This window comes from Gallinula chloropus (assembly GCF_964237585.1).
Source record: "Gallinula chloropus genome assembly, chromosome: 8".
In the NCBI taxonomy this organism is placed as follows: Eukaryota; Metazoa; Chordata; class Aves; order Gruiformes; family Rallidae; genus Gallinula; species Gallinula chloropus.
The window spans coordinates 6,529,070-6,547,624 of NC_140093.1; the positions used below are offsets into that span (position 1 = coordinate 6,529,070).

General features: G+C 48.2%; 1 protein-coding gene across 1 annotated transcript; it reads left to right on the forward strand.

Annotated features, from left to right (window-relative positions):
- Positions 1–1,226: 1,226 nt before the first annotated feature.
- Positions 1,227–18,193, forward strand: TRA2B (transformer 2 beta homolog). Its single transcript, XM_084267104.1, has 9 exons — positions 1,227–1,280; positions 7,672–7,805; positions 11,733–11,895; positions 12,209–12,397; positions 13,672–13,787; positions 14,908–14,991; positions 16,575–16,637; positions 17,225–17,298; positions 17,786–18,193. Exons 1-9 carry the CDS (start codon positions 1,245–1,247, stop codon positions 17,794–17,796), a joined length of 870 nt encoding a protein of 289 aa, XP_084123230.1. The 5' UTR covers positions 1,227–1,244; the 3' UTR covers positions 17,797–18,193.
- The last annotated feature ends 362 nt before the right edge of the window (positions 18,194–18,555 follow it).

The window sequence follows — 18,555 nt, forward strand, 5'->3', positions numbered from 1 at the left end:
CGGTCGTGGAGTGGGGTCACACCCAGCAGTGGGGCAGCGGGTGGCCTGGGATGCACAGGCCCTGGGATGTGCTGACCCTGGGATGCGTTGGCCCTGGGATGTGTGAACCCTGGGATGTGCTGGCCCTGGGATGTATGGGCCCTGGGATGTGTTGGCCCTGGGATGTGCTGACCCTGGGATGTGCTGGCCCTGGGATATGTGAATCCTGGGATGTGCCGTCCCTGGGATGTACGAGCCCTGGGATGTGTGAATCCTGCGATGTGCCAGCCCTGGGATGCGCCCTGGGATGTGCGGGCCCTGGGATGTGCTGACCCTGGGATGTGCTGGCCCTGGGATGTGTGAATCCTGGGATGTGCCGTCCCTGGGATGTGCCGTCCCTGGGATGTGCGGGCCCTGGGATGTACGGGCCCTGGGATGTACGGGCCCTGGGATGTGCTGGCCCTGGGATGCCCCGGCCAGGTGTAACAACTCCTTCCATCTCCAGGCTTCAAGCCCCGCGGTTTCCAGAGCACGGAGCGCGGGCACCCTTACGCAGCCTGAACCCAAGGGCCGCGCTTCGAAGCTGCCGGCGGCCCGTTTGGCTTGTGTGCCCGCGTCTAACACCCGCCCGGGCGGAGCCGCGTCGAGAGCGGCGGCACTCCGCCCGCCGCGCCGGTGGGGAGGGGGTGGGAAGCGGCGGGGGCGGCCCCGGGCCGAGCCGCAGCGGCTGCCGGGCGGTGCGGGGGCGCCCTCGCGCGGCCGGTTTCGGAAGCGCCTCCGGTTTCGGCTCCAGCCCGCCCCGACCTAACGCGGGGGGCTCCTCCTCCGGGGAAGGGACCCCCCGTGCGACCCGCGGCGCTACCGCTGCCGCCCCCGCGGCCCAAGGCGAAGCCGGGGAGGGGAAGGCAGGGAGAGGAGCCAGGCCTCGGCCCCGCAGCCTGCCCCCGCCGGCGCGGGCAGGGCCGCCTCCACCCGCTTCTAGGGCGGGATGGCGGGGCCGCAGATCGGGCCGTACTGCCCGGTACTGGGCAGCGACGGAGCCTGGCGGAGGGGCCGCGGCTGCCGCGCCGAGCCTCGGCCTCCGCCTCATGGCGGCGGCGGGGGGACGGAGGGAGGGAGACGGGGCCTGGCGCGGCGCGGCGCGGCGTTGGGGGGGCGGGGCCTGGGGCGCGCGCGCGCGCTCCCTGCCGCGTCACTTCCTCTGCGGAGAGGGCTGGCGCCGGGGACGGTCGGGTCGGCGCGGCGGTGAGCGGCGCGGCGGGACGATGAGCGACAGCGGGGAGCAGAACTACGGCGAGCGGGTAATACGCGGAGCCTGATTGCGCTGCCCGGACGGGCTCTTCCCCTTCCCCCTTCCCCCCCCCCTTTCTCCGCTCCCCTCCATCCCCTCTCCGAGGGGTGCGGCCCCCTCCCCCCTCCCCCCCCCGAGTCCCGCGGCCTGGGCGGAGCGGGTGGCGGAACCGCCGTGCCGCGGCGGGCAGAGAGTTCACGGCGGACGCGCGGGAAGCCCGGCGGCGTCGGGGCTTCGCGGGGGAAGATGGCGGCCGGCCCGGCCGGGAAGGCGGTCGGGGCGCGGCGGGGAGGCTGCAGCTGCCAGCCCGCCGGCGCGCTCCCTGGTGAGTCTGCCCGGCGCCATCTTGGGCTGGTGACCGGGCGCGCCGGAGAGGGACAAAATGGCCGAGGGCGGCGGGGCTGCGTGTCCCGGGCCCTGCCGCCGCGCCCCCGCCTCCCGCTGCGGGCTGGGGGCCGCCCGAGAGGTTGCGGGGTACGGCCGGCGGCGGGACCGCTGCCAGCTCCCGCCTTCGCGGAGGTGCGCGGCCTTGAGGGCACCGCCGAGCTCGCAACCCGTCTGTGGCCGCCTCGGTTAGGGCCGCGGTGCCTCCTCCTCCCTCCCCCCCCCAGTCCTCTGGGGTAACGTCTGGGTAGGGACGGCAACTCCCGAGCCGGGAGGAGCCGGAGCCTTTGTTAGACGCTCTCCAGACGGCTTCTGGCGAACCCATTCGCGAGCGGAGCTCCGCTCTGCCGCTCCCTCCCCCCTGCCTGCGCGGCGGTGTGCCCGCAGCCCGGCGTCCGGCTGCCTCGGCTCTGGCTTCACCGCAACGCGGTAGCCGAAGGGTTAAACCTCAGCCTGGATGCGCTCGGGGCCAGGCCCGCTACCTGCGCGGTGAGACCCGCAGTGGGTGTTTGATTTGGCCGCTGCGAGACCCACCGGTCCGGGCGGCCTTGTGCCGGTACCGCAGTTAAATGACACAGCGAGCCCCACGTCTGTGACCTGCACCCGCTATACGGGTTACCTCTAGCTGGTCTTGGGGTGGGTTTTTTTTTTGGTGAATCGGCCTTGTTTTCCTTCGTGGCTTGCTATTTTTTACTGCAGTAGAGTAATGGTTAATCCTGTGGTTTGGTTCTGGGATTTTTGAGGTTGTTTTTTCCTCAGCATCAGTCTTAACTTCTTAATTTGCAGCATCAGAGGGAGTCGTGGAGGTGATACATAGTTTAAACTTTAAACCTTCACTAGAGGTGGCCAAAAAAAAAGAAAATCCTAATTCTGAGCACAAAACTGCAGCATCTTTCTTTGAATGTGATGTATTTTTACTCATATTTGCTAGAATAAGCTGTGCTAGCGTGAGCGTTACTACTTCAAGGTAGATGAGAGTAAGAAAAATTGGCCTCTGGGAAGCTAAAAAAGCTGCTAGATGGAGATGAAGGCTGAAAGACAGGGATTACAGAACAGACCTGTGCCACCCCCAGTGCTTTCTTTTCATTGATGTCTCTGTGTCACTCTTACAACCAGTGTATTTTTAGTGAAGGGAGTACTACTACTGCCTCCCTCAAGGTGGATTTCTGCGTTAGGTTGGTTGTTATTTTAATGTTGATTTAATTGCTATCCTGCAGGTCAGATGGCAAACCAGTTTAAGAGGGTAGCCTAATTCTACTGAAGCTTGTCAGGGTAACCCACGTACTGTTTGCAGCCAGAATGAGTGACAGGGTTAAAAACCTTTATGGCAAAGTCTGTTTGAGACAGGATTGTGCAGGGAGTGAGAGGGCAGCACCTGCTGTCCTGCTTCCTTTTATATTTTCTGTCATATTATTTAAAAAGAAATATTAAAAAAAAAATGTGTGGGCAGCCTTCACCAAGGCTGAATAAGCTGAGTTATGTCTGAGCTTTTGTGAGCTGTAAATAGGTAAGTTGTAGGCGATGAACATGTCTGTGAACCTGAGGGAAAACCAGAGCTCTAGTCTGCTGCTTCAGGCTAGATCAGGGAATGGCATTTCTGATGCTTGCTGCCAGTGTTATTCATTATATTTTTTTGCTTACTTAAAGCTTGTATTTTACTGAGCCAGTGGCTTTCCACTTCTTCAAGTTGGAAGCTCTGAAAGTCTCAGCAGAGTAGGAACAGTGCTTGGAGGAATGATCTGGGATATGGCTTTACAACTGTCTGTTAAGCTGTTCCAAGTCCGTGCTGCCAACAGAAATTGTGTTCTTGAAAATATGTTCCTGCTTTCTGCTTGTGCTAGTGCTTGTGTAGCCACATCTGGGAATGAAATTAATTGATGTATTATCTTCCTGCCCCTTCTGCTCCCAGCTGCATTGGCTTGCAGATGGGACTTGATTCTGTAGCCACGGGACCTGATGTCAGCATTGGGAGTGAAGAAGACATCCTGGGTGCTTTGGAAGTAGTGGGGCTTGCTGCTTCTATCAGCAAAGCAAATGTAGACTGATTTATGTCAGAGCTTGCAAAGAAAGAGGGGGTTGAATCCCCAGTCAAATTCTCTTTTACATCTTATACTCCATAGTGGGATTAAATGCTGGAAACTGTTTTTTAACTGAAGAGACTATAAATGAAATGCTGCTGATACTTCACATACTGGAATATACTTGAAACGCTGTCAGTGTGCTGGAACAACTGCTGGGCTTCCCCAAGTCCTTTTTCTTTTGTTTTCATTTATTGAAGTTGTGCTTGCTGAAGGGCCTGTGATTCAGGCAAGGAAGGGATGGACAGACAGCCAGCTAAAAATGATAGTAAGTCTCAGCTTGTGAACTAGTTTAGACTGACAGTGATCAGTTGGCACAATCTCTGATGAGAAAGCATTTAATATTGTAGTCAGGGATGTTCTGCTTTCCATCCAGTGGCTTCCCAGTTGTCCTGCCCCAGCAGTGATCTGTTCTGGTGATGGTGTGCTTCAGGAGGTGGGAGAGAGGCAAAAGCTGTTACTTCTCTGTCAGATCAGCTGCTAAACTCAGTAGAGAGGTGGAAGGAGTGTGTAGGGGGCACAGTTACACCTGGAGTAAAGCTTACCACAGGTCTGATAGTGCAGAAGGTGAGGCTGAGCCTTCCTTTAGGGAAACAAAGGGAAATACATGGATTCATAGGGACTTTGGATTTTAAAGAATTTTGCCTGTATCTTACATTAAGCAGCTGAAGTGTATAAATCTTACTCCCATGAGGAAGAACCAGATCTGGAAGTGTGAAGAACACATGGCCCTCTACATACCATATTGCTGCTTCTGCCCATGGAAACCTTTTCTGTCTGCTGCCCCTGAATAATCCTGCTGCTGTGACTCTGCTTACAGAGAGGGCGACTAACGCAGCTTCACGAGGTGTAAACAATATCCCATGAGCACTGCAGATTGTTGGTAATATGGTTCAGGAATGGAGAGGACAATTTGGAAACCACAAGCCTGGACTTGAGGGCTTCCACCTGAATTCCCTTAATGCCTGGTGAAGGGGAAGGGCTGTTGGTAAAGATCACGGGATCGGTGGTGCTTAAGGCCTGTGGTTGACAAATTCAGGGTTGGGAAAACCAAACCCATTATTGTTTAATAGAAAACACCGGTCCTGACCTGCTTACCAGCTGTTGTAGTGTAGGTGTGATGAAGGAAATTGTTGTTTTCTTCCATATGTTGTGACAGGAGCCTACTTTAGGGGTTGTTTTTTAAAAAAAAACTTCACAAAGAAAAAGCCTTAAGATCAACCCAAGCAGCAGTGAGCTGTGGAGTGGCTTGTGTGAGCCCCCAGGCTGTGGGATCCCGGCCACGGCTTGCAGTTTGGGCAGGGAGGATTTCCTGAGGCTGGGGCAGTCCTGTGAAGAGCTTTGACATTTTAGGGGTTATGTCCAGTCTAAGGAGTGTCTGGGGGTGGGGTATGATGAATTCCTTCAAGGCTGGAAGTAAAGAAGTGGCATAGTGCTGTAAGATGTGGCAGGTTGAAGATACAGGTTTTGAAGAAGGATGACCTGGAAACAAACAGAAGGGTTTGAAAAACTGGCTGATGCTGTGAAATCCAAAGGAGCCAAATGAAAATTAGCTGTTTAACTTTCTGATTTAGATCTACACGTGGCTGGTCTCTTCTTCCTACATTTCCTTTCAGATCCTGGGTGTCCAGTTTCACCATCCATCTTAAACAATGATCATTCTTTAAAAAAAAAAAAAGTATCAAATGAAGACTTCAGTCCTTGCTTATGCTAATACCATTTCTCCACTAACTTCTTCAAAGTCAATACTGACTTCTAAAAACTGAGCAGTGGGTATGGGGTATGTTTATGGGCAGGATCCTCCCACTGTGCCTTTCATGTGTCCTTTGTGGTATCAGACCACCTGTATTTGGACATGGCCTGAACCAAGAGTGTTGAGTTTTGTGATCACAAGTGTTTTTCCTCAAATGAAGAAAAGCCTTAGTTGTGGTTTCCATCCCTTCCTTCACTCTTGCTTTGTCTAACCCTTTTTTTTAAAAAAAAAAAAAAAGTTGAAGCTTTCTTGTGGCTGAATGAATGTGTTAACACAGAACCCTTCTCCGTGGAGTGTTTTCTTCTGAAGCTGGGAGTGGGTTTGGGTGACGTTTGTTCTTTGTGCCTTAAATGAGTTCTCAGCATTTACCCTGCACTTTACAGGGCGGCTGTAGTTCAGAACACCTCGTGAAACATTTTGATGGAGAAGAATGTGGCCTTGGCCAACTTTGTCTTATTTCTGTTGCCTTTGTTATTAATAGAAAATCTGATTTATCCTGCAAATCATGTTGCACACGCGCTCATGCCCATTAGTGTCTGGGTGCTTACACATTGTAATTAGGGTTAGGAGGCAGTTGTAAATAGCTGAACTTTGGTTTAAGTTGTGTGGAAGTGGTTTAAATGCAATTAAATTTTGGGTTGGCAAATGAATTTGGGATTGCTTAGAATGGAATGTCCAGTCGAGTGTTCGGGTTTAAGAGCTATTACAGAGGTAAACCAGGTGGGTTTTGAGAAAAATCTGGTACTCGGGTGGTGGTGGTGAGCGTTCGTGGTCAGAATTGATGCAGAATAGGGTGGTTTTTGGGGGAGGGGGGTGTTTTTTAAATTTCCTCTAACACCTTGAAATAAAGAATACCTTCTAGTGGCGCTGCAGCCAAGTGCCTAAGCCACGTGACCGAAGTTAAGCATTACGCTGATTAAAAGAAGATCCACATTAAAAAGTTGGGAATGCTAATTAGGTTATGTCATTGCCAAAGAGGCTTAGGAGCAGAGGGGGCATTATCATCCCGGAGCAGTGTCTGAGTGCGGTGTGTGGAGCTGCTTTGGGTCGGTGGGAGCTGATGGTTTCCTTGGCAGCGCGATGCCTGCAGACTAATCCCGCTTGTGCAGGCAGAGTAGGTGTGCTCCTAAACCTACTACAGCCCAGGCCTCCTAAACAGCAGGAACGGCCCCCAGATAACATCACCCTAAGTTGCTGAGGGACCAAGCCACACCGTGCTTTCTGCATCCAAAAAGCATGTCAGTTAGTTGTCTCTGGCTGACATCACTTAAGTCACTTCTGGTTGATCTTTTTGTCTACATGTGTGGCTTACAGTGCGAGGTGGTTTGAGTTTCCTGACGCTAGAATTCACCAGTAGATAAGCAGTTGATCCGCTGTGCATTTGCTATTAAATACAGGCATAAATAGCGAATTCAGTTGCTAAGTGCTAAGTTAAACTGAATTGACTGAATCTGTTTATAAAATAGCAGGGCATTTGGTAGATTCAATTCTTGAACTGCATATATATAGTAAAAGTCCACCAAACAATTATTTTTTTTCTAGTTTCAGTTTTGGCACTAGATTTTATCCTGGAGTTTTTAAATATTCTTCATCCTGTTCTTTTTCTATTAAGGTTAATGGTGAAGAAGGAAAATGCGGAAGTCGCCATTTGACAAGTTTTATAAATGAGAATTATTTGAAGCTCAGGAATAAGTGAAGCTGAAATTTGAAAAAAAAGAAAGTGAATGCATGCTAATTATCAGACCAGAAGTCCCACTTGTAGAATATTGAGCAATTTGTGTGAAGTGGGGAAGATGAAAGAAGTCAGAATTTGAAACGGAAGAATGAAGAAAAGGAATAAAAATGAAGTTAAGATAAGAAGTAATCTGGAATCTGAAAGCACTACGCTAAGTAATTACTAGTCTGTTTATGTGTCCCTGTATATTTTGCTAAACATGCATGCATTATCTGTTTAATAGCAAAAGTATATGCAGGGTAAAGAAGTGTCTACCAGGGAAAAAAAAAAAAAGAATAAATAAATAATAAAAAAAAAATCAAAACCCAATGTAAAAATCTAGGCAGTTCTAATGCCAACTGCCCGGACACATAGATATGAATTTTTACCATTTATTTCACTGGAGCTTGTTTACAGACCGTAGGTAAACGAGAACTTGTGTACAAATTAGGCTTTCGATATCTGCGTGCAGGAATCCCGTTCTGCTTCCAGAAGCGGAAGTGCTCATGGGTCTGGCAAGTCGGGGAGGCACACCCCTGCAAGATCTCGATCTAAGGAGGATTCCAGGCGTTCCAGGTCAAAATCTAGATCCAGGTCTGAATCCAGGTGAGTTTACTTCTTTTACCTCTTCCTCATCTTCGCAAGTCAGATGGTTGTGTCAGAGGTGAACTGAAGTCACAGTTTAGCTCAGATCTGTTGCCAGAGGTAATTGGGGACCTGTGCAAAGAAAGGGGCATGTCTGGCTTCAGGATTTCAAGAGCTAAACTATCCAGTTAGATATCTTCTGCAGCTTTTCCTAAGAGGTAGTCAGCTACATGTCTGCTGATGCAATTTGGAGGTGGCCCACCTTTTAAGGCTTGGAGTAATCACTGGTCTCTGACGATGAACCTTTAGGAACTCTAAAGCTAAAAAATGAGAGGTGCATCAGTAGATTAGGAGCTCTCGTGCATTAAAGGGTAGAGGTGCATGAGCAGACTTCCTGGTTGAGGTCACCTTAATGTATAACGTTTTCTCACTGGAAGCAGGGATGTTTCTGGAGAAGTTAAGGGTGTACTTCATGAAAAAGCTGCAGCAGAGCTAAACATGAGATTCAGCAAATACTTGTTAGTTTAACTTGGAAATTAACAGGCTGGAAAGCTTTAAAGATTAGACAGCTTTCCAGGCTCTGTAAAAAAGGAAAAAGCTGTAGAGAAAGTGGCTTGGTTACAGTATTTGTTAGGTGGCAATGCAGACATACCTACACTGTGCCACCTATCCTTATGTGCACCTGCCAAGGAAGCTGCACACAGTGGCAGAATTCCTCTCCAAAACTGCCAACAGCTGTAACTGAGACACAAAGTACGCTGGTAGCCTAGAAATCAGGCTGTAAAAGTCGCTGCTAGCTGCTGTGTGTTGGCTTTGCCAGGTGTCATGTAAGAGGTGTTAATAAAGAGTGAAGAGAGAGGCAACAAAACCCCTAATTGAGTAAATGAGGTTATTTTCTAAAGAGTTGAGGTAATTAAAGGCAGACTGTGGCAGTGAACATGGTGATAGTGTCTTTACTCTTGGGGAAACATTCAGGTTATAAAGCTGTGGGTTCCAGCAGCAGGGTTTCCAGTTGAGCGGTTCAGAGTATAATTTTTATGTGCATAAGCAGTGAACTGGGCTTGTCAAAGCCTGAGAGTCAGTCTGGAGGAATGATGACAGCACTGGAAGATGTTTTGCTATTAGCAGTCACCCATGATGGTGTTTAGGTCTCCCTGCAAGATCAGAGTGATCAGTTTGAGGGCTTTATGAGAAGGGAAGTACTTGGGAAATTTGAACAGTGGAGGACGGGGTTGGGTTTTGGTGTCCTTCAGGCACATTCACAAGCATCAAATCAGGCCCTCAGCAATCCCCATAGGGCAAGAACCAGTATGTCAGATGAAATAACATGGTAGAGTATGAAATGGGAGTGACCTCTGGAATTGCTAGCAGTGAGAGATCCACAGGCAGCTCAGGAAGGGTCCAGTCCAAAACCCTGCTTTTGAGGCAGCCAGCTCTGGGCTCAGACCACGTTCAGAGCTTTATCCGGTTGGGTTTTGAAAACCTCAGAGGATGCAGACTGCAAAAAACCTTTGGGGAGCCTTCCCTTTTAAAACAAGGAGCAGGTCAGGACCCTTCTGCACCTCAGCCCATAAGCCCTAGGGATTCTATCCTCACTGTGTTTCTCACTTGCAGAACAACCATAGTCCCATGTAAGAAGGCAATCATAAAACTTAAAAAGCTGGAAGAAGCCAAATATAAGATCTGGAATTTATAAGAGATCTGGAAAATAACTTAATTTTGCAAGAAATCACCCTTTAAATAGTCACCTGGCAACTGACTGGGTAATTTTTGATGAATGAAAGTAGAGGCTTATGACTGCCACGGCTTCCTGAGCATTTAACAGCTGTCTTGAAAATGCCTTTGGCTGGAAAGACAGGAAGTGTATTGCAGAGTTAAGAGTGTGTTCACTGGCAGATGTGGGCAGAGCTGTGTCAAGGCACATCTTTAAGAACCACCATCCCCACCTCTGTTCTCAGTGCTGCCACACGCTTGGATGTGATCAGGAGCAGGTCATCTCCCTGTGGCTCTCGGCAGAGAAATAACCTTGTGAGGACGTTGATATTTCTTGGTAGCTTCTGTGGCAAATGTATTTTTTAATATAAATTAAACTTTGATTTGGGAACAAATCTGTGTCCTGGTGTATTTATGGGTTGAGGTGTGGCTATGCTTGATTTAAAAACCTGCTTTTATTGAAGTTTTCATCAGCAGGATAGAATGCTTGTTATCTCTGCCTGACTCTGAAGTCGGAACAGCTCTTATGAAAGGAGCAGGGGCTTTGCATTTAAGCAGTGCCTATTCAAAATAAGCCTTGTTTGCTTGCAGAAGGGATTACCTGGTTTGGATGTGTCCAGCTCCCATTCAGTGTAACGGGTACATTCTATTACCTGTTCTCTGTTGGCTGCCTTGTTGTTTTGGGGTTTCCCCCCCCATGTCAGTGGTTGAAACGTGGCTGTATGCATGTGTTGAACTTTTTTTTAGCAGTATTACGTCTCTCTTTATGCTCTCCTGCCTCAGGGAAGTTATCCTTTGTTTTGTTTTTTTTTTTCTTCTTCTTACTTACTGTTGCCAAAAATAATTTATTCTTTCTAACTACGTAGTTAAAAGTGTTGTAGTGGGACATGCTGAAGTAGTTTGTCCTGGACACGTGTCTGTGTTTCAAGTTGAGGAAGACAGGACTCAGCTGGCTCACTCCTGATGAGGTCAAAGGCATTGTTTAAGGAGGCTTATAATGTGTACGGTGTATATTGTGCAGTTTGGCTGTCTGGTGATCCTTACTAGTGAGAGATCTGAACAGTGGAAGAAGCTGTTAAATGCTCAGGAGTGAAAACCGGTTCAGGTTACGAGCTCAATTCGTGCCAGCGTGGTGGTGGTGGTACTGCGAAGCATGGCTGTGCAAGGATGGGAGCTCATGGTCTCAGCCAGTACTTGACTCCCTTGGCTTCCACAGACTAGAGGAAGGACATTTCAGATGCAAGAGTCTGCAGATTAACAATTTACAACTAAGAGCCTTTGAATATGAAACTGTTTATGGCACTTCTCAGCCTCACAGTGACTTTTCCTTGTAGCTGTGTGAAATGCACGTTCCTCGGTGACTGCCATCAGCAGGCTCAGCTCAGGTGTAATGCTCCATCTCCAGTGCCTGCCCAGCTTTCCAACCAAGACTGACAGTACTGGGAGGGACGAGGGTTTAGTAGAAGGAGTTGAAGCATTTCAGAACCTCATCTCCTCTGTCAGAAAGTTTCTGGAACTGTTCTGAGGAGGCCCGGGCTGGAATTAGTGAGCAGCTGCACCTTTGTCTGAACACACTTAAAGTCCGAACGCAGAAACATTCATGACCAGCTAGTGTTAACTAACTGTTGAAATACCAGAGGGTAAATAAGCCCACTACAGCTTAATTTCTCCCGCTGCATCAAGCTCTGTTTCAGGGGCATTTGCCAGACTTCTGTGCCTGTAAGTAGAACTTGCTTTTCAGTGGCACTGGAAGCCGTGCTATTCTGAGTGCTAGACCGAGCAGAAGCGTGCACCTCTGCACTCAGACAAGCTTGATGTTAAGCCTTACTTACTCCTGTTCCCTTTTCTTAGTAAGTCTTTAAAAGACAGCCACACAATTACTTAAACAACGCTGTGAATATTCAAAGCATGTTCTGTGTCAAACCAAAGATGGCCTTGTTAGAGAAAGCTAAAAGGTATCAGGGAATTACAGGCTAACTAGAATGGAAGTGGAGGTTCCCATTCTGCAGTAGAAATGCTCTGAGAGGATTTACAGTAATCTAATTGTAAAGATTTAGCACACGGCCCTTTGAGAGTAGCGACTAGATTAATTATAGCTGAGTCATGTGGTACTGCAGGCCCTTAGAAAAGGGGTTACTTGGACTTGTGATGTATTTTTGAAGGGTTAAAAACCCCAAACCCAACGCTGAACCTTTTGAACCTTTTTCTTTCTTTGTTTTCTTTCTTTCTCCCCAGATCTAGATCAAGGAGGAGTTCCCGTAGACACTACACAAGGTCACGCTCCCGTTCCCGCTCTCACAGGAGATCCAGAAGTAGGTCTTACAGTCGGGATTATCGGCGACGACACAGTCACAGCCATTCACCCATGTCTACTCGCAGACGTCACATTGGAAACAGGGTATGTCAGTTCCAGAAGTAGATAAACTCCTGCCTAATCCTGAAATCACTCAGTTAATCGGGGATTTCCAGAGAAACCTTCTGCTTCCCGCTCAGGGCTGTCAAAGAGTTGTTGTTGAGGTTCATGGTTACATTTGGCTTTTGATATGCCATGGATCTCCTAAGTTTGCTTAGGGTTGGGGGGTGTGTCTTGGGTGTTGTCGTCTTCTTGTTGTTGCTGCTCATCCTGAAGCTCTGACAGCCACAACTTGTGAAACACTCGCACTGCAAATGCAAGCTGTTTTATTCTAATACCATTCTGTCCCCTCCTTCAGGCGAATCCTGACCCAAACTGTTGTCTGGGCGTGTTTGGACTGAGTCTGTACACCACAGAAAGAGATCTGAGAGAAGTTTTCTCCAAGTATGGTCCAATTGCTGACGTTTCCATCGTGTATGATCAGCAGTCTCGGCGTTCGAGAGGGTTTGCGTTTGTCTACTTCGAAAACGTTGAGGATGCTAAGGAAGTACGTTGGGGTACAGAACATAGGCTGTGTTTCCTGGCTTGGTGGTCAATGGGATGTGTGTTCTGTAAACCTGGGGCCTAAACGATACTTGGTGTCTCATAGTGAATGTCAGAGTCTTGGTTCAAAAGATAACTCGTGTGTGTGTGTGAGAGGAGAGAGCGGAGGGGGACAAGTACTGGTCCCTGTGCAGGCAGAGCTGTTGTGTAATTCACAACAGCAAACTTGAGGCTAGCCAGAGTGCGAGCTATGCCAACAAGGAAAATAAAATAGAAACACAGGCTCTCTGTTTTCTCTCTGTTTTAATTATGAGAATTCCTTCCTAACTCTGCATGTGATCTTATATTTAATAACAGGCGTGCTCAGGGCAGCCATTTCAGAGCTCTCCCTAGGAGCACTGACAGGCATTCTGCTGACTTGAGGGCTTCAGGCAGAGAGGGGCAGGGGAAATCTTCTGAAAACCAAAGGCCAGGCTGTACTGGTGCCTGCACGTGTCCAGAGGAAACCTTCAGGGTTTCAGCACATTGAAGCAGTGTCGATACCCTATAACAAATGATGGGATTTGTGCTTGCAGAATGAAAGGGGAAGTTCTACACTCACTGTGCTCAGGCCAGCCCTTGGAGAGCGGTTGTGCTGTGAGCTGGAACAGGGACTACGTTCTGCATAGGTTCTGCTACTTCTTTGGTGTTGTCTTTCTCAAATTTGGCACAAGGGCCTCTGTTAGGTTGGAGTTTTGGATGTAGGTCCCACTACCTGGCAGAAAAACCTCTAGTGATTTGGGTTTGATTTTTTTTACTTCAGATGCACTTCAGACTCAGATACTGCTACATTCCAGGTTGTGGTAGGTTTTGAGGATGCATTGGAGAGAGAAAAGCCACCACAGCAACTTAATTCTAAGCAACAGTGCCCTTTTGTTAACTCCTCAATGCTTTGCTTCACATTGTCTGTTGGTGTAGCTACGTCTGCCTGTGTAAGCACGCTCAAAGGTTCCTCTTAATCATGTTGGGAACAGAGGGACTGGAACAATTCTTAAATTAGGTTGTTTGGGCTTTTTATGCACTCTTAAGTCACATTTTAAGCTGTTCCTGAAGCTTGTATCCAGCTGGGCAAGAATGTCTTACAGTTAGTGCGTGGTGTTACATATAAAGAGTGAGACATAGATGTGTGTCCAAACTGGGCCCTTTTAGCACCTCTTCATACTTGAAGCAGCGACTAGAAACTTGAGTCTGCAGTGGAGTTCCCAGCTAAGGCTGATGGCATTTTACCATTCTCTTCAGGCAAAGGAACGTGCCAATGGAATGGAGCTGGATGGCAGAAGGATCCGGGTAGACTTCTCCATAACAAAAAGACCTCACACACCTACCCCTGGAATCTACATGGGAAGACCAACTTAGTAAGTTGCCTCTAAGGGTTGGGGTTGGTTTGTTTTTTTTTTTTTCTCCAAGCCACTGTGGGGTAGGATTGTCTTGTGTTTTGTTAAAAACTGTTTCGTGTCCCCACAGAGAGACCTGATACTGCATGATTTCCCTTGTTTATCAGGCTCAAGCCTGTAACTTCTGTGGGTGTGTCAGTTTTAGAAACAAAAATCACTGATGAGGCCTAATTTTTTTTTTTTTTCTAAAAAAAGACCCAAGTACTGTGCTAATGCTGCTGTGGTTATTGGGCACAACTAAAAGAAGCCTCAGCAGAGTTTTTGAGAGGGCAGGGGAAGGCTGGATGGCCATCCACAGTGATGTGTCTCTCCCCACTCTTTAGATGGGAGGGGTTAATTTACGTAGCACTTGTCAGCGATTCCAGTGAGCAAAAACTCACTGGTGGAGGTCCTTTAGTTACACAGCCCAGGTGTGAGCTGTCTGTACATTTAAACACACTTGCAGTAAGGTTTTTAGTTATTTCTAATTATTTCAATTTCTGAATTATTTTAAGCTGTCCTGCATGCCTGCAAATATGCTTTCAAGTTCATGCTTTCAAGAGCAAATTAACAGGTACTAATTAAGCAGCTTGCCCTATCCACAGAGTACACCTTGACTTAAAGTTGCCAAGAATATAAACTGTTTTCCCAAGTCATTTCCAGTTGTTTTCCCAAAACTTTCAGCTTATGGTACTGGTGTTTATGCAGTTGATGCTGTGTTGAGACTGCAAGTTATTCTTTAAATGGGAAAGCTCTTTGAAAAGGAACTTTCTGAGAGTAGAAAGTGAGTGGAGTTGTGTCACAGGATGAAATTCCTCACATGCTGTGATATCAGAAGGTTAAGAGGTTTCAGGCTGAGGAGGAGAGCAGCTGTCTGGAAGTTGAAGCATTCTAACAAGCAGTTAGTTAAGTAGCTGTGTTCCCAACTGCGCTGATGGGAAAGGAGTGCTCACAGTGACCTCATCTGTGAGGACGCAAGGCGATAGTAAAGCCCAGTTAAAACTGTGTGTAACTTAACCACACGTGTGCCTGCTGAGCAGCACTGCAAACAGTATGAATGCTTTATGCTCTGTTAAAGCTAATTCTCCTTCGTTACTCGTAGTGGCAGCTCACGACGACGAGATTACTACGACAGAGGCTATGACAGGGGCTATGATGACCGTGACTACTACAGCAGGTCATACAGGTGAGGCAACACTCCAGTGTGCAGCTGCTTTTTAAACTCAACTCCCTTCCTGCCTATGCAAGTGCTACGTGGGCTCATCCTATGCAATGTCAGAACACTTCTGTGCTCCTCCTGGAGTCTTCCTGTGAAATCTGCACCGAAACGGTGACTCGGGTCGGATTGAGAAATGTTTTGTGATGTTTAACCTGTGGTGTGAGTTAGTTGTGTGGTTTGGTGGCTTTTAATCAGTGTTAAGTTTTGAGAAACTAAATCTGTTCCCTGTGGTGGTCTTGTTTTAAAAGGATCTGTTGTTGGTTCATGTGTTAGCATTGAAATGGTGGGAATACAGGACAGATCTAATCCTTGGGTTGGTTTTACAGGGCCAGTTGAGGTTTTGACCGTTGTGTGGTAGACAAAAAGAAATTTCAGTGGCCCTCAGTATCCCCCCAGTAACAGTTCTGGCACCGTGAAGTGAAGGTTACCAAAAATACGGACTCGGGGATCAGACTGCTAACTGTTTTGGGTTGGAGACTTGCAGTGAAACAACGCTGTACGGGTGGATCTGTGTGTTACGCTCACAACCCGTTTCCATCTTCACTCTGAACTGTTCAGCAGCAGAGTAGTTAGTTCAGGTGGCGATACACATTGTCAGAGGGCTAGTAAAGTTGCTAGTAATTCTGTTGAAAATGTGGCTGGTACGTAATTACTGGTTTGGGTCATAGAGCGAGTTTGTCTTTGCATTTTTGGGGGCACAGGAGACCTGAGATGGGTTGGGTTTCTCTTTGCCATCACTCGTGTGTAGGCTTTCCTGTGTGGTAGGTGAGACTTTGACCAAATGTCCAGTTTGATGCAGAGCAAAAGGTTCACAGGCTGCCCAGGGGTGTGTGGAGTCTCCTTCTCTGGAAATATATTCTGGACTTGTCTGGACACAGACCTGTGCGACCTGTCCTAGGGGTCCTGCTGCGGCAGGAGTTCGGCTCAGTGAGCTCTGGAGGACCCTTCCAACCCCTATAATTCTGTGATTCTATGAAAAACTTGCTTGGATAATTGCCATAACCTCATCTGTGTGTGCTAAAAGTAATTAGCTGAAATCAGCTGCGTAAATGAACTGAAGTAGCACGTGTTGGGGAACCGAGTAATTGGAATGTTGACCATCCCAGCGGGGGTGATTTCCATTCTCTGCCTTGGAAAAAAAGGAGGCTAAGTTTTTCTTCAGGACACAGCATTCATCTTGCTACTTTAAAAATAAATTTTAAAAAGATGCTGCTCTGAGTCGTCAAGCACCTGAGAGCAGAAGTGGTGGTAGGAGGGCAGGGTATGTTCTGTTCTTAAAGTGCTGCTCCTCAGAGAGCTGTGACATCGCAAAACACAACACTGGTCAGAACTGAGTTCTGAGCTGCTCCTCGACACTGAGTACAGGCAGCTCATTCCAGGAATAAATAAAAATGAATGGAATGAAGCAATGTGGCATTACCCAGTGTAGGAACCAACGTGTCCTTGTCTTCACATCGTTTCCTTAGGCTTGCTGGTGCTTTTTGCTTGCACAGTGAGTTAAAACTCCAAGCTTGAGATTTTCAACCATTGTTCTGCTTTTATATTCACAGAGGAGGAGGCGGCGGTGGCGGAGGAGGATGGAGAGCTGTTCAGGACAGGGATCAGTTCTACAGGTATGATGGGAAAGCTGTCAGTGCCTGCTGGAGGGAGAAACGCTCTCCTACATGGTAGCTTTTGAGTATGGTTCAAGCACTTGAACCAGGAACTGGGTGGGTGCCAGGTGAGCAGCACAACTCATTGCCAGGCTTCCCTTTTGCTGCGTGAAGAGCTGAGGTTAGTATATAGGGACTGGTTGATGCAGCTTGGCAGAGGGAAATCCCATCATTTATGCCGAGAAGTGAAGGTCCTGAATGTTTGGGGAGGGTGGTCTTAGTTAGATGAGTGGAACTAGGGAAGGAAGCAATGAATTTGGGAGTGCTGCCTGGCTGGAGGTGTTGGGGTATAGCAGCGACCGCTGCCGAGATCGACACTAGGGAAGGCATAGTTTGGCTCTGCTGTCAGATAGTGAATTAGTCTGAAGTGATACTGCTCTGGCACAGTAAAAAGAGCATTGAGAGAACTGACATCTTTGCTTTGAGACGGGCTGTTTGGGTGTTTGTTAGCTCCTGATACCAGGCTGAGGGGCTTGCACGTAAAGCTGCTGCTGCTCATCTGCTGCAGGCCTTAACGAAGGGGTTGTTTGTGTTTCCCTCTCTCGCAGGAGGAGGTCGCCATCCCCCTATTACAGCCGAGGGGGCTACAGGTCTCGATCCAGATCTCGATCCTATTCGCCTCGTAAGTAGTCGGACAGCTCGCGTGCCGAAACCGGATTCCCCCTTTGCCTCAGCTCCTCCTGGCCACGAAACCTCAGGCTATTTGACTATCTGATCCCTGGTTCCCTGTAACGGCTCATTGAGGGAACCAGGGATCAGATAGTCGACTGGCAACCCTGGGGCTGCAGCAGGTACTCCTGAAGCAATAAACCAGGTGGTACGTGCCACTTGTGAAGGCCCCAGGTACCGCTTCTCCCTCTGACACCATTAAGAGAGGGGTGAACTGCTTCCACCCGTGGGGTACATAGGGAAACTCCTCGTGTGCTGGGCATGTGACACTATTTGGAGGCTCTGCACAGATGAACCGACTGCTGGCCTCATTCAGAGACCCACCTGTGCCTTTCAGATGGGGTACACATTCAAGGGGTGGCAGTGGGTTTAGAAAGCTTTAAAGAACCCTCTCAATCCTTGGAAGTCTAATCCTGTGCTTGTTTTTTTTTCCCTCCCAGGTCGCTACTAAAGCATGACACGTAGAGGAGTTTCTAGCTGCAGCCTTTGAGTTGAAATTGCGAGTTGGTGGACAATATTTTTATTGTCTCTTCTGTTGAAACAAGTGAACAGTGCCTAGTGAATAGGTGACTTTTACACCTTTTATGACGACTACTTCCGTGACGTTCAATGCTGTTTCATTCTGCGTATTTGTGTAGTTTGGTGCTTTGTTCCCAGTTGTGTTTTGAAAGGAGTATGTTTTGCATGTATTTTTTTAGTCTCAATTTTGACTCCTGAAAGGTTTCTATTGTAAAGACAAACTGTTCAGTTAGTTTTTTCTACTGATTCCAAGGTATCCTGAAGATCAAAACCTGTGTAAAATGCTTTCCAAAAGTGAAAAATAAAACATAAGTTTTGGTTTTTTTCTTTTCCTACTTCCTTTTGCCATGTGTGAGTTCTGGGTAAGAAAGACACCACAGTTCTGGAGCAGTGTTTAAAGCCCAGAGGTGAAGTTCACCCCGATTCTGTGTTGTTGGGGGGTGTTGTTCTCTAGGTGTGTGATGCCTTTGGGTGTGTAAACACCGTGCAGATCGTAGGGCAGCAGCTCGGTGTGGAGCAAGGCTCATTGAAACCCCTGGTACTGCTGCTGAGCTTTGGGGTACTGCCCCAACACAGGGGGGACTGTGGTGGAACCACATGCTTGGAGAAGGTGATAAAATAAGTGAGACAGCCTTGGGGTTCCTTGTTTCTCCTCTTGATGATTGTCCTTGTAAACTTCTATTCCTTATTG